Source organism: Cupressus sempervirens, chromosome 3 (genome assembly GCF_028749045.1).
Source record: "Cupressus sempervirens isolate cs-2001-9-10 chromosome 3, ASM2874904v1, whole genome shotgun sequence".
NCBI classification, from domain to species: Eukaryota; Viridiplantae; Streptophyta; class Pinopsida; order Cupressales; family Cupressaceae; genus Cupressus; species Cupressus sempervirens.
Genome location: NC_143120.1, coordinates 388,172,929 through 388,193,215, shown reverse-complemented (window position 1 = coordinate 388,193,215; position 20,287 = coordinate 388,172,929). Strand labels below are relative to the sequence as shown.

The following is a 20,287-nucleotide window of genomic DNA, read 5'->3' as shown; positions in this document are numbered from 1 at the left end:
AATAAGCTAAATCAGGGCAGGGTATTCATCCTATTCTCCTATTTCTGAATAGATCTTACTATCCTGCACTTTCTCATCCTGATGAAGGATCATGTAGTGTGATCCGAAACGTTGATGATAAATAAACACACAGAATCGAATCCAGAAATCTTCTTATTTTACAAATGGATTGTGGAAATCTGTTATTGTTAATAGATGTTACTTGTTACAATACAATCTTAAAGCTATAGTGTAATTTACTTACCAAGTATCTATTCGAGCATAATTCTAATAAATAGAAAATTAGACGTAAGAATAACCTTCAGGATAACAGCATTTTATATAACCAAAAAACTCATGAAAGCGCAAGGTCTTTTCATAGCATCTTATGAGATTTTGAGAATGGGAATGAAACTAATGTGCAGCTGAAATTTTCCAACACATATTTCACCCTGTATGCAAAAACTGAGAAAGTAAAAGCAGCACTAAGTCAGCAAGACCAAATTTGAAAACAAGCTAAATTCCAAAAGCTATACGCAGCTCAAAGTCTGCAAGACCGAATTCAAGTCCATTTTGAAAAAAACACCAAAACTCACAATCAACTCAAGAAAATGTCATCACATAACAGTTTAGATTGGCTCAAAGTCTCAAAACAATTTGCCTCTTTTATTGAAAGCAGTCTAATTTACATTAAGTTCAAAGTCTTAGAGTACATATACAAACTGGCAGAGTTTTATTTCCCTACCAAAACATCCTAACTACAATGAGGCTCCCTTCTATAAATAGATGAGGGGCTTAGAGAAAAAGGCAGAAGAAACCCAAATAACTTTGACCTAATCCCTAACTAGCTTTGACTTTTTCAAACTATAAGTCCTGATGTACTTGACCTGAAATTTGATTACATGCAATGACTTACCAAGTGAAAAGATAACTTGCAATTTAAGCTTGTACCCCAATTACATGTAATTTGTCAATAACAAATTTACAAAATGCATGATGAAATTAAACTAAGTGCCTGACAAGACATGACACCTATTACATCATACTTTGTCGGTCTTTATGGTGCTACACAATGCTTCGTGCTTGATGTGTTTAGGTGTCAAAAATCTTCAAATTTGTACATGGGTGGGAGCATCTGTAGAAAATAACACTTTGAAATCTGCATTTGGTGGCATCAACAAATTACTGATTTTTGTTCTCACCCATGGCTGGCAAAAGTTCACAATACCTCTTATTGGTTTGCTATCACTTACTTGGAATCAATCTTGAAAGCATTCAATGCTCTCAATTATTTTAACACTTTTTCATCTCCTTGTAGGCTCCATCATGTGATTGTTCTTGCTTTATATCCTTTTGCAAAGTAAGACCAAAGAGGAATTTCGGTTTGTGTGCATTGAAGGCAAATAAAGCAAGTATTTGGTATAAAAATGAGGTGTAAGCGCAAGTATTGAAGTATATATGTATGTGTGTGTGTTTGTATAGAGAGAGAGAGAGAGAGATCCAATTACAAGTGCACTTTGGCAAGATATACTGCTTAGAAATGGGTGTTTAAAGCCCAATTGCAGGTTAGAGGAAAAAATGAGCTCTTTTAGGATAAAAGCAACTCAGAAATGGCTTTTTAACTCCATTTGCAAGTGGGGAAGTTATACAATCTTGAAGTTATTTATTTGGGGAACCAGGAATTTCAGTTTGTGGGCATTGCAGGCAAATAAAGCAAGTATTTGGTATCAAAATGAGGTGTAAGTGCAAGTATTGAAGTATATATGTATATATATATATATATATATATATATATAGAGAGAGAGAGAGAGAGAGAGAGAGAGAGTTTTTGAAATCTAATAACAAGTGCACTTTGGGGAGATTTACTGCTTAGAAATGGGTGTTTAAAGCCCACTTGCAGGTTAGAGGAAAAACTGAGCTCAAATGGGATTGTTAATTCCATTTGCAAGTGGGGAAAATATACATTCTTTAAGTTATTTATTTGGGGAAAAGCTTGCATCCTATGTTGCATTTTTTCTTGGGAAGAACTTCTGTTCCATTTTTTGTTAGAAATTTGTATTATTGGAAAAACAAATTCAATCTCCAAATGTCATTTTTCACTTGAAGTTGACAAAAAATCAAAAGCCTTCTCAAAAAGCCTCTAAGGAGAACAAAATTGCTGCAAACAATGCTAACAATCCACCCACTGAAGCATTCCGATTAGCATTTTAAAAGCCAACTCAAATCAAACCAAAACACCTTTCCATAAATGTGATTTGCAGTCTTGGAAGGTCTCTTGACAAATGGCGAAGTATGAAAACCAAAATGCATGAATATAGTAGCTGAAAGACTTTATTTTAACACCAAAAAAGGGGTTCACTTTGTGTCTTGCAACCTAACTTGCAATCTCTGCAATAAACGGTGCCCATTAGGAGAAAATGTGGTTTATAATCAGCAACACAAGCTTTGAAATGTTTTTAGCCTTGCATCTTATGCCCTAAGACAAGATTTGAAAGAGACACTGCAACTTAGGATTATCTTTTGCCATTAGAAAGGCCTCAAATGCCCTAGATGGACTTTAAAAGTGACATTGCAAGTGTTATAAATATTCAAAACACAACTTAGCATGTACATAAGTGGAGAGACAGCATTTTAAATTGCAAGTGCTTGATGAAAAATGGTTCCTTTATACCCTAAGACAGGCTTTGCCAGCCGTATTGCAATTGTTTGAATGCTTTAAGCATAACTTACAGCAAGAGAATGAGTGTAGTTGCATTTTTTGAGGGATGTTACTAGTGTTGGAAGTATTGCTTATATCTACCAATGCATTCAAGCTATAAAAACCCACTCAAATATACTCAGAGCAATTTCCAAACTGTCAACTTGTTACTCGCAACACCTTTGGAAAAAAACACTTAGGGCAAATAAGGGTTTTATGTTGTCCTTTGCAAGCAGTTCAAGTTCAAAAGAAGTTATGAAATCAAGTTTTAAAACCCTACTTGCATTTCCCTTTAAAAATGTTATTTCAAGTGTAACTAAAGTTTATTTTCCCATTACAACTTACAAGTGAATGCTTCTCAAAACAAGTTATTATGAGTCACAAAAAGCCCAACTTCATGACTTAAGAGGCCTCAATAGACTTGTTACTCCATATGGCAAGCTTTTTAAACCAAGACCAATGACCTGCAATCGGGCTTTAAATCCCACTTGCATGTGGCTTAATTCTTTATTATCTCTTAATGTATAGCTCAAAATGAAGCCTATGATGGCTTGAAATGAGTGGAATTCAAGAAGCAATAGGTCTAGGATAAAAACAAAGACAAAAATACAATCCACTCAAGAAAAATCACACAAAGACTTGAAGATTACCAAAAATTGAGTACTTGTAGTCAAGAAAGAAAACCCCGATTTTGCAAAAAAACAAAAGATAACTCGACAAAAATCAAAAATGACATCTGTAGGATAAGATTAGGTCGATTGAAGGTAGTATAATCAATTGTCTTTTGAAAAATATTAGGAATGTGAAAATTGTATGGTGTTGCCCAAGTTTTGTGAATATAAAATTAAGGACAACATCTTTTGCATGCTACTGCTAATGGTACATGAGTTCTTTGAGATGAAGAAGATGATCGAGATTGTTTTTCATGATCATTGTGAAAAGTTTGACAAGGTGCAGCGGCTAGAGGAGGCAAATCATCATTTTCAGAAAGAGAATGAAGAATTGAAGAGATTGTTGGAAGAGGCCAATGCGGAAAAGAAAAGGTTGGATATCCTATTACAAGAGTTCACTAGAGAGCAGAATAAGGGGAGTCCTCTTGTATCTAAAAGCGGCCACATTTGCAAGTTTTGTCCACATTTTGAGGATACATCATCCTCATACTCCCCGCTTACCCCGCCTGATGGTACGGGGGCCTCTTCAGCGACAAAGCCATTGGCCAAGTTTGTTTGTGTCCACGATTGGGCGAATTCTCCTGGTGTAGTAGAGTGTGCCTATTGTCAACAAATGGATTACCTTGAGACTCTTAATTTGCCAAATGTGACAACAATTATCTTGAAGTATCTTCTTCCACTGACCAAAAGAAGTCAGCAGAGGACAAGCAGAGCTCTTTTGCGCACTTTGAGAAGCACACAAAAGGTATTGGAACGAAGCTGCTAGGAAAGATGGGTTTTAGAGGAAAGGGCCTTGGTGTTTCTGAGGAAGGTATCACCAATCTGGTCAAGGCAAAGAAACAACCACGGAACCAAGGATTGGAAATCAAAAAGGAAACGAGACAATCCTCTAGAGTTCAGAATTTCTGCACCCACTGTGGCATTAGTGGACATTGGGACGCAAAGTGTTGGAAGCTGCATCCAAAGCTCCATCGTCGATCAAGGTCCGTAGAGAGACCCAACCACCAACATGTTGATGAAATGACAGCAGAGCCTATAGTTGCTACCACCTTTGAAGCAATCCCAGAGGAAACCAAACCACAGCTTGAGCAGCCAGTAAAGGAGAGTTCCTTCGAACAGCTCCGAAAGAGCTGGGAACGTCGCTCGTTGAACTAGTATATCAACTTGTGTGTGTTTACTATGTGTTTGTAGTATAATAAATATGTTGATAAGCTAGTGTGGTTTTGTGAGAATAAAACTCATTAAAATTGTTTGTAACAGTTTATTTATGAAGTTGTATTTCTTTCTAAGTGAGAATTTGTAAGGCTCTTGGAAGCCATGTCTCTTGTAATCAATGGAAAGAGATACTTGATAACTCCTTACTACAAGATAGCAATTTGTTTCTTATAGTTTCTTGCAGTTTCTTTTAGTGCGAAGCTTCAATTGAAGAGCACTTTTCAAACAGAGTTGTTGAGAACGGTCAATAATGACCTTGTATGTTCTCAGCTTGAAGACTCAGTGATGGTCATTTTCAAGATAAGTCTGAACTCGGTTGGAGTTCTTGAAGGATTTATCGATGACCTTGTTGCTACAGATGGACGAGACCCGAGCTGTATGTTGGAGCCTTGAATCAACTATTCCAAAGTACAAAGGTGAAGGATTATTTCAAGCTGAGGCATAGATACCATGCTCGAGCAGTTGGAGGAGCAACAAAAACAAGTCAGAAGAAGGTGAGAGATGCAAAATGCGAACTACCTGTGAGAAACACTGAGGGATAGGTTTATCATACTCAGTTTTTCCTTCTTGCTTTGGGTATTTTAAGTTCCATTTTTGAGCTGCATCGTGAGGAGTTGTGAATTCCTACATTGTCGAAGTGTAAGGCCACACTAGGCAGATGCGGCAGTGTATTCACGAGATTCAGATTGTGGCGAGTGGCAAAATGCTGAATGCGAGATGTTTTGAAAGAATTATACACTTTTGGAGGACCAAAAGTTCTTCAGTGGGGAGGTTTGATCCAGGAGGACCTTCAGGGCCTAAAATTGAAGTGTTCCAGTTTCTCTCGGAAGCAGTGCCATTGCGTAGAGCACAGAATTCTGAATCCGGCACAACTTGAACAGGCAAAAAAGGAGTGTTTGTGCAAGATATTGCCAATCAAAGCCCGGTCAAAGGTTGGTCAACTCAGCGATTAGGGACAAAAAAAAGTGGAAAATTCATCGTCATCAAATTGATCGAAGTTGGCATCATTGGAAAGGTCTCGTCATCACGATTCCAACAGCGTTCGTTTCGTCGAAAAAGGAGTTTGTATGCAAAAGTTATGAGCAGTCAAAGTTCGCCCAGGAAAAGGGTTGACCAGTGATGTGGCAAGTACAATCAGCATTCTCAGCCAATCAAAAATTGACACGTGGCATTACAGGCAAAAAAATGCGGTGCCACGTGTATGGCAAGGAAGCCCATGTGGCACCTTGGGTTGTATGGAAGGTGTACATGAGGCAATCCACATGGCGGAAGAGCGAATAGTTTTGTGCCACGTGGCACCTATGTGGCGGATGGGACAATTTATTTCACCAAAATATTTGGTCGGATTTGAACCTAGGACCTCCAAGTCCTAAGACCCAAGCAGTGGCCGTTAGACCACGAGTTAACCTTAATAAGCACTAGCCACAATTTTTATTTAAACTGTACATGCCGAAAATTGGAGGGAAAAGGGGCCGCCAACGGGGTTGGAACCCCCGACCGGCGCCCCTCCAAAATGCTTAACGGCCGCTACGCCCTTTGCGGGATTTGTAAGATTTTTGGTAAATTTTATTTTTATCTACTAACAAACCCGCCAACCCTTTGTTAAATTAAGGGTATTGTTAATTTGTTACCCCAAGAATTGCATATAGCCGAATCTTTTAAAATGGCTAAGGGTTATTTCCGAAGTGTAATAAGTTGAAGGCCCTAAAATTATCATAATTTATTTTAGCCCAATTCTGGCACTTTTTTTTTGTATAAAAGGGGGTGTAAGGGGATGTGTGGGGGCATCCAATTTCTTCTCAGTTCTTCATAAGCCTTTCTTCTGCAAGCCAAGTAATCTCAGGAGGAGATTTTTGAAACTTGGCAAGACTTTGCATAGTCTTTGTAAAAGCTTTGAAAGCTTCTTCTTGTTCTTCTACAAGGACGTCTTGCCGACGTGGGAGCTATGGTCATAGGTGGAGATGCTTTCTAGAGGCCTCTTGTAAGGCGAAAGCTGACTTCCTTTTGTAACCTGTGGCATTTCCAAGTCTTGAAAGCAATAGATCGATTCGTTTTTCTGGCGAATCTGGAGACGTAGCTGATTTTCGGTGAAATCCGTTATCATCTCGGTTCTATTCTTTTTTTGATTTTCTTCCAGTTGTTTTTTTGAGCTTAGTAGATTAGAGATTTTAATTTACATGTTGGATTCAGATCAATAATTAAAAGATCCTGGTGTTAGATTGACTAATGTAGTCTTTGTAAATCTAACTCGTGAACTATTCCGAGCAAGTGCTCAATTCGTTTACGGATCAGCTAACCTACCCAATACCCACTAATTTTCCTACACTATTAACCCCATAAACATTTTGACAGAATCGTACTTGCTTGATTCTTGTTTCTTCAAGGAAGCAATGTACTATTCTCAGAAATATTGTATGCGGTTGTGATCCATAACCAGCATTCATAATTTGCAGCTAATGATCAATTAAGGTAGTGAGTTGTTATTCATATTAAGGACATACCAATGTTCAAAAAAGAAGCACCCAAGCCATAGACTCAATCTATTGTTTACACGATGCCACAACAAATCATTTTATTTCTCCTTGTTCGTCCTCCTCAACAAACTTACATACCATGACTTCTATTGACCGTGTAAGATCTTATTGTCACTTCCGACAATCTTTCTTGGTGTGTCTTGGATATTTAAAATAGTAGCATTTCCACTTCAACCTTTACAATGACTTCTCTCCCTCTAAAGATTTGCTTGATAAACAAATTACTCTAATCTATTTTTCTCTATTCTTGATTTGTGCACTTAATACACTCTTTGTGATGTTTTAAGCTGTTTCTCTTGACTTCTCTTGTGTTCATTCCCTTTTTAAAAGTATGACAACTTTGCAAACACAAATTATTGTCAGCCAGTGGATGCAAAAATTCAACAAAAGAATCAAATAATGGTGGCAAAATATGCATTATCAATGCAACCAAATGTTGATCATCCATTGACTTTTCAATGGCTGCCAATTGATCATTGAAATCCTTGAAAAGCAAATGATATTTAGGAATAGATCCACCTTGTTACAATTTAGTGAAAATCAAAAGATTCATTAAGTTCCCTCAACTTCAAATGCTTGATATTTTGTTTTGAGATTTTTCAACTATGCTGGAGCAATAGAGATGAACTTCTAGCGCTAGTGCATCTGTAACAGACGATTTTCAAAGCATTAAAGCTTCCTTGCGCGTCTTGTCATAGTTCTCTTGATGGTCATGAGGTCCTGCCTACTGGTTCAACAAGATTTGATCAAGATTACAATGCTCACAAATGGTGATTATCTTGTGAATCTAGAGTACAACTCTTGTCAGCCTACTTCCAGCATGAGTGCAACAGTAACCGACACTGTTTAAACTATAAAGCTTCCTGTGCCTTTTGTCATAGTCCTCTAGATGATCTTGAGGTCCTGCCTCTGCGTTCAACACAATTTGATCAAAATTACAATGTTCACAAATGGTGATTATTTTGTGACTCAATTCTTGTCAGCGAACTTCTAAGAATCAAGTAAAAGCAATGTTTGGAATCCTCCAATGGCAACAGACTTAAGTAAACTTGGGATTGGAAAAAAAAAATAGATTGAGATATCCATTAGAGCTAGAATGGTACCACTTATGAAGGATGTCTTAGAGTCCACTAGACACAATGTGGAAAAGGTTCAAGAGCAAAATTCTTATACCATGAAACTATACTTAATTTAATTTTTAGCTACACAAATGGCGGAATCATATACAGAAGAATGTATTTTCAACTTTCAAGCATGCAAGCAATAAGCACAGCAGGATTTTATTGCAACAATAATTAAGAATAATCAAATTTTTTTCTATTAGCAGGACTTTAATTCCTTGGGAAATTTTAAGTCTCGCACTACTATAATTGGATTCTGGAGAGCAAAATATGCTCATTGTGGAAATCATGACTGCCTGTCACCCGGAAAAAAAAACTGAAAAAACATCTGATAACCAAGCATTGGCATATTAGAAATAGTGTGTAAGTACCTGAATTAGAGATGGATTGAACAAAAGATCAGGGATCTTGAATCTGTCAGCTCCAATTTCTATAATTCTGTAAGTGCAACAAAAAAAAAAGCTTGTTTAAGCTATACGCATACCAAGTTATGAGTCCCCACTACTACAAAATAAATCACTAACGTGTTGACTTTAAACAGGTTAAAACAGATCAACTACAAATATGAAGTCATGATAGAAAAAGAGATTTACTGCCCATCAGGAAGTTCATATGGTGTTGTTGGGATGTTAGCATATCCATTCTCTGCAAAAAAACAATGAAGAAAGCAATGATCTTGTGTCCCATGCATAGCATATAAAAGGCCAGTCGTGATCCAACAGATACATGATACATATTGGCATTGTGCAAAGACAAGCAGACAACATGTATTCTGTGTCCTATATTATGCAGCACAAAAACCTGTGGCAATTATAAGCTTACATTGCGCAAGGAAGAATTTAAGAATGATAAGGTAAGAATTATTTTTAGTGCTTGCGAAGACAAAAGAATCATTAAACTCGTAAATAAAATGGGTTGCCTCTGTCATATCCCCTTATCAAGCTTACATATTAACTCCATATATATATATATATATATATCTGTGTGTGTGTGTGTGTGTGTGTGTGTGTGTGTGTGTGTTTGTATATGTATATGAATGTGTATATGTATGTGTATGTGTATATATGCTAAGTTACTGGTTCAAGTTCGGTACCAAGTTTGAAGTTCGAGAACTGGCTAACAAGTTTATCAAAATTTTGGAAAGGGGTTTGGATTTGTTAGTACAAAAACAAGTAAAAATTGTGTGTGCGTGTGCGCGCGCGCGCATGTGTGAATCATGAGTTAAAATTAGAATGTAGCATAGTAGCATAAACACATTTAAACAACAAAAACAACCATAACTTGTTATCATAGTGATCATACCATCATATAGTTCATGTAATAAGTTCTATTACAAAGTAATTGGAAAATATTTGCTTGTTATTAACAGTGATCAAGAGACCAATTTATACAAGAGACTGAATGATGTTTCCTTAAGAAACAATTGTAAAGAATAGAAACATTACATTCTTGCTAAGAGAAAACTAACAATTATTTGCAACTAACTAAAGAATAGAAACATTCTATTCTAAAAACAGAAAACTAAATATTAGAAACATTCTAATATTTACAAAAGATTACAACAAATAACCATTAGATACTAAACAGAGATAATAGAAACTATTTATTATTGTAATATGCTCTTGTAATGGTTAATCTATCCAAAGCACGAAGCTGTCAAAAAGTGTAAAAGGCAGATTATGTCTGCTCAAAGGGCTCCGCACTGTTCATTGTGGGCTAAAAACTAGATTGCTTAGATAGGGCAGCTAAGCACTTCCAATATTCAACCTTCATGTGACCAAACTTGTGGCAATAGTTGCATTGAATGTTTTTCTTCCGAAAGTCTTCTAAATCTAGAGCAGAGGTTGTCTGCTGAGAAGACTACTGATGATAATTTGGATAATACTCCAAAACTTTGCAAATGAGCATAATGCTCCAAAACAAACCACAAAAAGCCATGATTTTTGAGTTGAAAAAACAATTAAAACCCAACATGATTTTTGAGGTGATAAATCAATCAAAACCTGACAACAGAAATCTTCATTTTTTAGGAAAAAGAGCAAAACCCAATAGATAATTTTTAAGGAAATCTATTTTTAAGGGAGGAAATCCGAAAAACACAAGACTTTGCATGGTAAAGCAACACATGCAAACAACATGCAAGTACATGCAACCCTCAAAATGTAGAGACCCAAAAATTTTGAAGGGTGACCCAATAGAGAGCTCAAAAAAACCCAAAAAGAATGTGTTGTCAGTTTCTAGATCGGCTGGCTCAAAAATCGAGGCACAAAAATCGAGGCACCCAGAGAAAATAGATAACTCAGTTGAGATCTCAAAAAACCATCAAGAATATGTAAATAATTTTTTGATCTAGTACAAAAAATTAGGGTTTTGAACAAAAATGGCCCTACTGCAAAAAACAACACAAAAATCGCTTAAAAATAAATCATAGCATCAAGTTCAAGTATCCTTGTTTCATGTTCATCGTTGAACTAATGGAATAAAAATCTATCAATATTCTAAGTTCTTCAATCTTCATCTTCTTCTTCTTCTCCAGCATTAGTTGACTCGGCAATAGAGCTAAGGTCAATGAGATCAGCAACAAGAACAATATTATTGGCATTTCATAACAATCTTTCAAGGTTGTGGATGCCAAAAACTTATTAATTTTTGCAAGAAAACCACATTTCTGCCATCCGCAGGGCCCAGAATTCCCACAATTCAAACTTAATTTGCCAGTTTCTACCATGGTCCACCTAGGTTCGAACTAGGTTCCAAATAGTTCAAACCAACAGGGAAAAAATCTAGCACTCCTCGCACCACCCAGCGCACTGGCCCCGAACAATGGACCAGTTTGAACCTAGGCTAGTCTATGGGGTCCACGAGCGAACCTTGGTTTATATATATATATATAGATACACACACACATGTACTAAGTCATAGGATACGCCGAATTTCATCCATGAAGTTTGAATTTCAGCAAATTTTTAAAGATATATAAATGTTAGATAGATATGTATATATATGTGTGTATGTACATAGATATATTAATACCAACAAACGTGTGTATATATATATGCATATAAGCATATATACATATATATAGATATATATACATGTATATATGTATTCATATTCTATGTAATAACATCTAGTATTCTATTCTATTATTTAATTCAACTTGCTTACTATTCAGGTAATTCTAACATTTTATTCAAATCTTTCCAATTATTATTTTAAACCAAACAATTCTAACATTTTATTCAAATCTTTCCAATTTATATTTTCAATCATACAATTCTAATATTTTATTCAAAACTTTCCAATTTATAATTTATATCAAATTGTATTCCTTAACCATTCAAAATAAATTATATAAGTAATAAAACACTACAAACATATGAGCTAAATGGCATCATAATATCCGATTTACAATGGTGGCACAATGTTTAACAAAGCAACACATATAAACAAACTAGGAAATAAGGGATGCGACCGCCTAAAGTGGCTCTTTGGGAGGATATTTAATAACTCTGGATGGAACAAGAAAAGGCAGCAGAAAACACATAATCTCTTAAAAGTGGAAGTGAATATACGGAATATTGGAGAGTGTATTTTGTAAGACAAACCCATATATTGCTATAATATTATCGATTCATTTATAGCGGATCTTTTACTAACATAAGAACTATGAATTATTATTATTAATATATATATATATATATATATTGATGGAAATTATGTATATAGATTGAGTGCATTTTTTAGGAAGATGATCATTATGAGAATAAGCAAATCTATTTTCAATAATGTCAATTAAAGATTCAATAAGTTTTAAAATCATTAAGTTTATTATTCCAAAATCAACAAGATGATTATTTCCCAAGATAAGGCTTGTGGTGGAATGGACTATGCTACATCATACAAAGGCACTTCATAAGGCTTGTGGTGGAATGGGCATGGGCTAAATCATAGAAAGGCACTATGTAAGGCCTGTGGTGGAATGAGCATGGGCTACATCATAGAAAGGCACTATGTAAGACCTGTAGTGGAATGGGCACAGGGTACATCATACAAAGGCACTATCTTGGGGATAATGGTCAAAGTGAGGTAGAAACAATAAAGGGGAATGGTGAGGCCCAGAATAGGGTAATAGGGCACCCTACTGTAGTTCCTCCGCCTACACTAAAGAAAAAGATGGACAAGAAATAATCAAGTATCGACGTTATACTAATAATGAATTATGTTATGAAAATGTGTATGTGGGTGATTTCTTCTTATATTGTATTGCTTTAACTGAATCAATTTAAAATCAAATCCATTTTATTTCTCTAAGTCTAGATTGTAAATACCTTGTAGGAAGTTAATATAAGGGAATCCCAAAAGGGGACATTACAAGTGGTATCAAAGCAACCTTCCTACTACCCTGTGAGGAGTGGTTAATGCACATTGACGAAAGGACCCAAAGAGCATTAGAAAGAGAAAAGAGGAAATGCACCACCACCATGAATGGTCAAATGAGTAATGAATTGAGAGCAATCATGGAACAAACAACCCAAATCACTCAGGCTCTCATGGAACAAAATGAAAGAAATGCCCAAGCTATTGCAGAGCAAAGTGAGACAAATTGATTCCTCCTAGAAGCAATTTGCAATAAGTAAAAATGGAAAAGATACAAACTCTAACCAATCTGAAAATAGTAATAATAAACCCCAAGTGTGCATACCTAAACCTAGGCCAACAAGACCCTCCTTCCTACCTAGGGAAGAACAAGAGGAAGAGGAGGAAATAAATGGCATGAATGATATAGATACCATTGTAACTGCATATTCTAGAATTAACCCCAAACTAAGGAAGGAAATATCCTTCAAAGACTATTGCTACACCAAGATGAAAGCAACATCAAATAAAAAGAGGAAAAATCCACAAGATAGGGAACTGAAAGAGATAAATAAATTAAATCCCCTCAAATTTGGCAGGTTGGGGAAAACTAAACTATGCTTATGGGTTCAAATGTTGGACACCTATCTTTCATTAAGCCCCATCATAGAAGGAGGTGCCATCAAATTTGAAGCTCTCCATTTAAGTAGGATAGCACAATAATGATGACAACATAGCCTTCACACCCAAGGACACAAACAAATAAAAAAGTTGCGATGAATTCGCACAAAAACTCATTAAACAATTTGATCGAACAAATCCAGAATGGTAATTCAAGAAATTAATTCAACTTAAACAAGAACAGTAAGTAGAGGAATTTGCTACTAAGTTTGAGAGGTTAGCAATCATGGTACCAGAAATCTCCCAAAAGAGTCACGCTTACTTGTTTGTGGATGGGTTAAAAGAATCAATTAAGAGCACACTAGATGCCTTTGAACCTGCAAACTTGGAAGAACCAATTCAAAAGACCTTGACATTTGACTCCTCTTCAACTAGAAATAAATCAAAAAATAATTCATCAAAAACTCAACGTAAACATTTTTTCAAAGGGGATAAAGGAGGGAAGAGAAGAAATTTCATTCTTAAATGGGAAAGAGAGGAATTAAGAAAGAAAAATTATGTTTCAATTGTAAGGGAAAGTGGGAACATGGACATGTCTATAATCTGAGGAAAGACCTAGAAGGGACTCAATGTTACAAATGCAAGGATCCCTGAACACCGGGCCTAAGATGTGATCCATAGTAACACAGGGACACGTCCAAGCCCTCTTTTTGACCCATGTCCCATACATGGGGATGCACCAGGGAATTGGGGACTTCATTTACCCATCCCCAACGACGCCACCATATTCCACCACCTCCGTCAAGGATAGGGGGACGACCCGGTGTTGACTGTTTGTTGATTTACCAAAGCAAACAAGTTTGTGATAGTGTAAACAAGCAAAGAAATGCCAACTGAGTGAACAGTGTTAACCAAGGAAATGAAGATGTTTGATGAAGGAAGATCATAGGTTGGTGTAGATAAACAGTTTTGATAAACTCAACTGTGGAATGACATCGACTGAGAATCTGGATTGATCTAGAAGATTCTAAGGAAAGAAGTCTATTAGTGAAATCTATGCATGAAATTGGTTAGAAGATCGGATGGAGGAGATTCAAAGAAAGATTTGTGACCCAAGAAAAGTTCAAGTTCCAAGGTGAATTGCAACTAGCATGATGCACAAAACATTTTTCTGAGTGGAAGATACATTAAATGTAAGCTAAGATGTGATCAAACAAATGATAGGAAATCAGGGGAACCCTAATGAATATGATTAAACAGCAAAACAGCACCTATAGAAAGGATGAACAAGAATGTTGTAGTTGCTGATAGACGAACAAGAACAGAATGGTATACCGAGCAGAATAGAGTAGACATAAAGTGTGAATCAATTGAAGGAAAGTGAGTTGAATGATGTGTGCATTGATCATCCAATAAGGAGTGTGAAGAAGTCAAGGAATAGAAAGAAGATCTGAATAGGCAAAGGCACTTGCTATTTCTATGTATCATTTCACGATTACCATCTAACCAATGTAGCAGAAAATCTCTTAACCAAGTGGATTTTTAAGTCTTATTTGTAAATCCTCTATAAGGTGGCCTTCTAATGAATGCAGTAAGTCCATTAATAAAGTGGTTCATTGAGGAGTCTAATTGCTCTTTGCTCAAAATCCCCTAATAGGGTCATATTTGGCAAATGTGTTTGTAACCTTTAACGGGGTTGGCTCTTAATCGAGCTCACTTCAGAAGAGTGAATTTCTTTGTGGGTGACAATTCGCATGGTGTTTTTTACCAAAATCGGCTTTCCAAGTTAAATTATGGTGTTAGTGTGTGATTGAATTTGTTGCATGTTTTCGTATGCATTAAGTGTTGGCAGTGGACAAGCATCCCTTGAGGGTTTGCGATATGGCTTAACAACCTCTTGTGGTTCTATAAGACTATTGATTGTATTAGGCATTAACAGGTTGATCTTTTGGTGCAACGACAACCCTCGCCTCTCTAACAATTGGTATCACAGCTTGGTCACAGGTTCAAATCCTACAAGCCACGACGAGTGAGGCTGGGAGGGAGATTGTTGGCACTGGGTCAGCATCCCTCGCAGGGTTTGCGACATGGCTAAACCGCCTCCTATGGTTCTATAAGACTATTGGTTGTATCAAGCATTAACAAGTCGATCTCTTGGTGCAACAACAACCTTGGCCTTTCTAACATAAAGTTGTAAATTGTTGTTGGTCAATTCCAAGCCGAATCTAATTAGGAAGGATTATTTCTTGATAAGTTTAAGAGGTGGAAATTGTTTTAAAGTGATCTAAGATAATTGATTCAACCCCCCACCCTCTCAATTATCCAACAATTTGCTTCACTAGTTGTCCTCTCAAAGAAGAAAGATGGCAGAATGAGAATGTGCATTGATTGCAAGGTCATAAATAAGAAAGCAATTAAGAATGGATACCCCATTATACGAATTAATGAGTGTATTGATGAATTCCGGGGAATTTACTTTTCAAAGATTGATTTAACGTCAGGATATCACCAAATCAGACTAAGGAAAGAAGATATTCTGAAAATTGTGTTGCCACTATGGACACTTAAAATTTCTCGTCTTGACTTTTGGATTAACTAATGCACCAACTATTTTGCACTAATGTTCTTGCTGGTTTTCTTTGATGGCATCTTGATCTACAGTAAAACAAGGGAGGAACACTTAAGACATCTTGAAGTACTAAGCACACTAAAGAAACATCCATTATATGTGATGTTATCAAAATGTGAATTTGGCATGAAGAAAATTTTGTACTTGGGACACAAGATTAGTTCTCAAGGAATATAGGTGGATGAAAAAAAAATGAGGCAATTCATAGTTGGCCAAAACCCAAGACAACACACCGCAGGGGGTTTTTGGGATTATGCAACAATTATAGAAGATTCGTGAAGGGATTCTCAAAACTAACCACTCCTCTCACACACCTCACTAAAGGGACTTTCACTTGGAATGGAGAAGCACAAAAAGCCTTTGAAAATATTAAATAAGTTATGAGTTCTCGCCCAGTTCTTGCTATACTTGGTTTTACTTCACCATTCAAATTATATTGTGATGCCTCGGAAGAAGGTATCGGAGCAGTATTGATGCAACATAAGCACCTTATAGCATTTGAAAGTAGGAACCTCAAAGGCACAGAAAGAACATACTTAGTGTATGACAAAGAAATGCTAGCTATTATGCATGCCCTTGAAAAATTTAGACAATACTCAATTTTTGGGAAATTCATTGTAGAGACAGATTACAAAAGTCTAAGATTCTTCCTAAACCAGAAAGATCTAAATGATAGACAATTGAAATGGGTAAGCAAATTACAACCATAAGATTTTGACAATGAAAACATAAGAGGTAAAAATAATATTGTAATCGATGCCTTATCAAGACTGCCCCACCTAGGCACCATGACCATGATAACTACAGAATGAAAAATACTATTCGTTGTTGAGTATGTGAAAGACCACTTTTCAAGAAATATATTAGAAGGCAAGGTGCAATATGAATGATACCAAATACGAGATGACATCATTCTCTACAAGAACATAATATACATCAGTCTAGGTTCAAGGCTTAAGAAGGATATTTGGAAGACCTATCATGATGATCCACTTTCTAGACACTAAGGATACTTCAAGTCATACAAACAAATGAGAGAGACTCACATGGAAAGGACTCGAATGAGAAGTTCTCAAATATAGAAATGAATGTATGGTTTGCCAAAGAAATAAAGAGCATATGTATCCAGTCGGACTTCTCCAACCTCTGCCAATACCTAATCAAAAGTGGGAGAGCATTTCTATGGATTTCATTACTGGCTTACCCAAGGTACAAGGGAAAGACAATATTAATGCGATAGTGTATCGATTATCAAAGGATGCACACTTCACAGCCATATCGATAGATTTTAAAGTCCCTCAACTAGCAAAGGTATTCTTTAGAAAAGTTTTCGGACACCATGGACTTCCCCTGAATATTGTCACTAAACAAGATCCCAAGTTATTAGCTTATTTTTGAAGGAAGTATTCAAGTTAACTAAAACTGAGCTTAGCCCCAGTACAAGTTACCACCCACAAACTGATAGATAAACAGAAATTGTTAACAAATGGTTGGAACAGGTATTTAAGAAATTGTGTTAGAGGACAACAAGGAGGATGGATGAAATGGTTGCATTTGGGAGAGCATTGTTATAATACTACTCACCATATGTCAATAGGGATGACCCCTTTCAGAGCACTATACAAATACAATACAACATCCTTTGGAGATTTGATTCAAACAAAATTCGAGAGCAGGGAGCCAAAGAGTTTATATAATAGAATGTAGATATCATGAACTAACTCGAGGATAACCTACATAAAGCACGAAACCAACAGAAAATGTATGCCAATAAGAAAAGGACAGAGCAAACATTCGAGGTGGGGGACATAGTCTTTTTGAGATTGCAACCATATAAACAAACATCCATCAATCTTAGTGGAGCCGAAAAACTTAAATCCTGATTCTCCAGACCTTAAAAAGTGATAGGGGTAGAAGAGGTAGCTTATGAAGTGGAGCTCACTGCAAATAGTTGGATCCATAATGTGTTCCATGTATCATGACTATAACAAGTTTACAACATGTCACTCCATCCCCCAAATTGCCACCATTAGATGATGAAGGAAAATTAATCCTAAAACCAGAGACTATCCTCAATGTATGGGAGAAGAGGCTAAGGAATAGGGTTATTAAAGAATACCTACTTAAATGGAAAGGCTTACAAATTGAAGATGCAACATGGGAAGGATCTGAAATTTTGGAACACTCAAAACTTGGAATTGCTTGAGGACAACAAATCTAATGAAGAGAGGATTGTCATATTGCCTTATCAAGCTTACATATAATCTCCAATAAATATTAAAATGTATTCATGATCTTTGTAATAGCATCTAGTATACCATTCTATTATTTAGTTTAACTTGCTTAGTATTCAAATAGTTCGAATATTTTATTTGAATCTTTAGAATTTACACTTTAATTCAAATAATTTTAATATTTTATTGAAGACTTTCCAATTTATAATTTATATCAAACTATATTCCTTTACCATTCAAAACATATTATTAAAATAATAAAACATTACTAATGTATAAGCTAAATGGCAACATAATACCCAATTTACAATGGTGGCACAATGTTTAACAAAGCGACACATATTAAAAAACTAGGAAATAGGGCAGGTGACCACCTAAAGCAGCACTTTGGGAGCATATTTAATAAGTTTCAATGGGACAAGAAAAGGCACAAAAACAAATAATATCTTAAAAGTGGAAGTGAATATATGGAATATTGGAGGGGGCATTGAGTAAGACAAACCCATACATTATTTTGGAAACCGAATTAAGGTATTATGCTATTATATTATTAGATTCATTTATACAGGGTCCATTAGTAACATAAGAATTCTAAATTATTCTATATATATATATATATATAAGAAATTTCTATATACATAAATTGAGTGCATTATTTAGGATGATGGTCATTATGAGAATAAGTAAATCTAATTTCAACAATGTAAATTTAAGATTCAATAAGTTTTAAAATGATTAAGTTTATTATTTCAGAATTATCATTATTTTCCACGATAAGACAAGGCATGTGGTGAAATGGATTGTGCCACATCATACAAAGGCACTAGGTAAGGCATGCAGTGGAATGGGCATGGGCTACATCATAAAAAGGAAGTAGGTAAACCCTGCGGTGGAATGGGCATAGGGTACATACAAAGGAACTATCTTTGCGATAATGGTTGGAGTGAGGAAACAACAATAAGGGGGAACAGTGAGGCCCAAAATAGGGTAACAGGGCACCCTATTGTAGTTCATGCACCTACACAAAAGAAAAAGATAGACAAGAAATAATAGAATATTTGAAACTATACTAATAATGAAGTATGTTATAAAAATGTGTGTATGATTTTTTCTTATATTGTATTGCTTTAAGTTTTAACTAAATCAATTAGTGTAAAACAGGGACGCGTCCCCCCCCAAAAACTAGGCCATCTCGGAGACGAGGACGTCCTCAAGACGAGGGGACGGCGTCTCAACATTTTGAGCGGCGCCACATAGAGCAACATCGCAATCGCAGACAGCGAGGTCTCTCCGAGTGTGGGGGTGCAGGGGGATGCCAATAAGTCCCCTTAATTGCGGAGGGGATACCTAGACATCTCCCACGGCAAGCAAATGAAGCACATAAAAAATTAAAAAGTTTTAACGCATTTTTTAATGTTTTAATGTTTTTTTATTTTATGCTATTCGATTGTGAGGGCACTTAATTCCTCCTCCTTTGTTCAAAAGCCTTCTATTCTTCATTTTTATTCACATTTGCATTTCTCATTGCTTGCAATAGCAAGAAGAAGAAGAGTGAAGAGCTGAGATAAGGGTTTGTGCAAGAGTGAAGAAAGTGTTTGCAAGTGAAAAAGGAGAGCTTAGAAGCAAGAAGAAGAAGAGGAGGATGGTTCTAGATTTACCTAGTCTTGTTGAAGGAGTTTTTCAAGCAAAAGGTAAGGTTTTTAACTTATTTTTCTGATTTTCAAATGCATGTTTATGAATGTTATATTTAAAATTTTCGTTCCTATAAACAAGTCTTATTATCTTTCAACTGTATTTTTAAAAAAATTAAAATTTTAAAAAAGAAGTACAAAACGAAAATTGACTTCCAATGGTTCCGTAGGATTTGGGTTGTTCTGAGTTGATTTTGTTAAGAAAGTAACTTGTTTAATACTACAGGTCTGTTAGTACAGGCCGTACCTTCTTGTATGGGTAATATATTTACAAAGATTGGCAAATAATACTTTTATATCTTCCCTATAGGTGCCAGCGATTCTCATATTGGTGTTATTGTTTTGAGTTTAACTTGACTAATGCTTAGTTGTGATTATTCTTAACATAATACTTGAAATCGACAATTTAGGGTTAATTTTGTTTTATTGCCTAAACTAAGGGTCATGTCCCTTGAGGGACATACCCTCTAGATTGGATATATATAGGGTTGAGAATGTAGTTTGGAGAACACACATACATTCACAGTAGTTTGAT

The 20,287-nt window shown here is 35.8% G+C and overlaps 1 protein-coding gene across 4 annotated transcripts in view; it reads right to left on the bottom strand.

The window, feature by feature from the left end:
- LOC149566639 (actin-related protein 4-like) overlaps positions 1–20,287 on the bottom strand; it is a 233,136-nt gene that overhangs the window by 63,736 nt on the left and 149,113 nt on the right. For all 4 annotated transcript variants that reach the window (XR_016362264.1, XM_089819941.1, XM_089819942.1 and 1 more), the window contains exons 14-15: positions 8,812–8,863; positions 8,590–8,656 (exon numbers count right to left, since the gene is read on the bottom strand). Coding sequence is in view for 3 of the 4 variants with exons in the window: in XM_089819941.1 (XP_089676067.1) it covers positions 8,590–8,656; positions 8,812–8,863 (119 nt within the window). In the remaining variant the exon portion in view is untranslated. The remainder of the gene's footprint in view (positions 1–8,589; positions 8,657–8,811; positions 8,864–20,287) is intronic.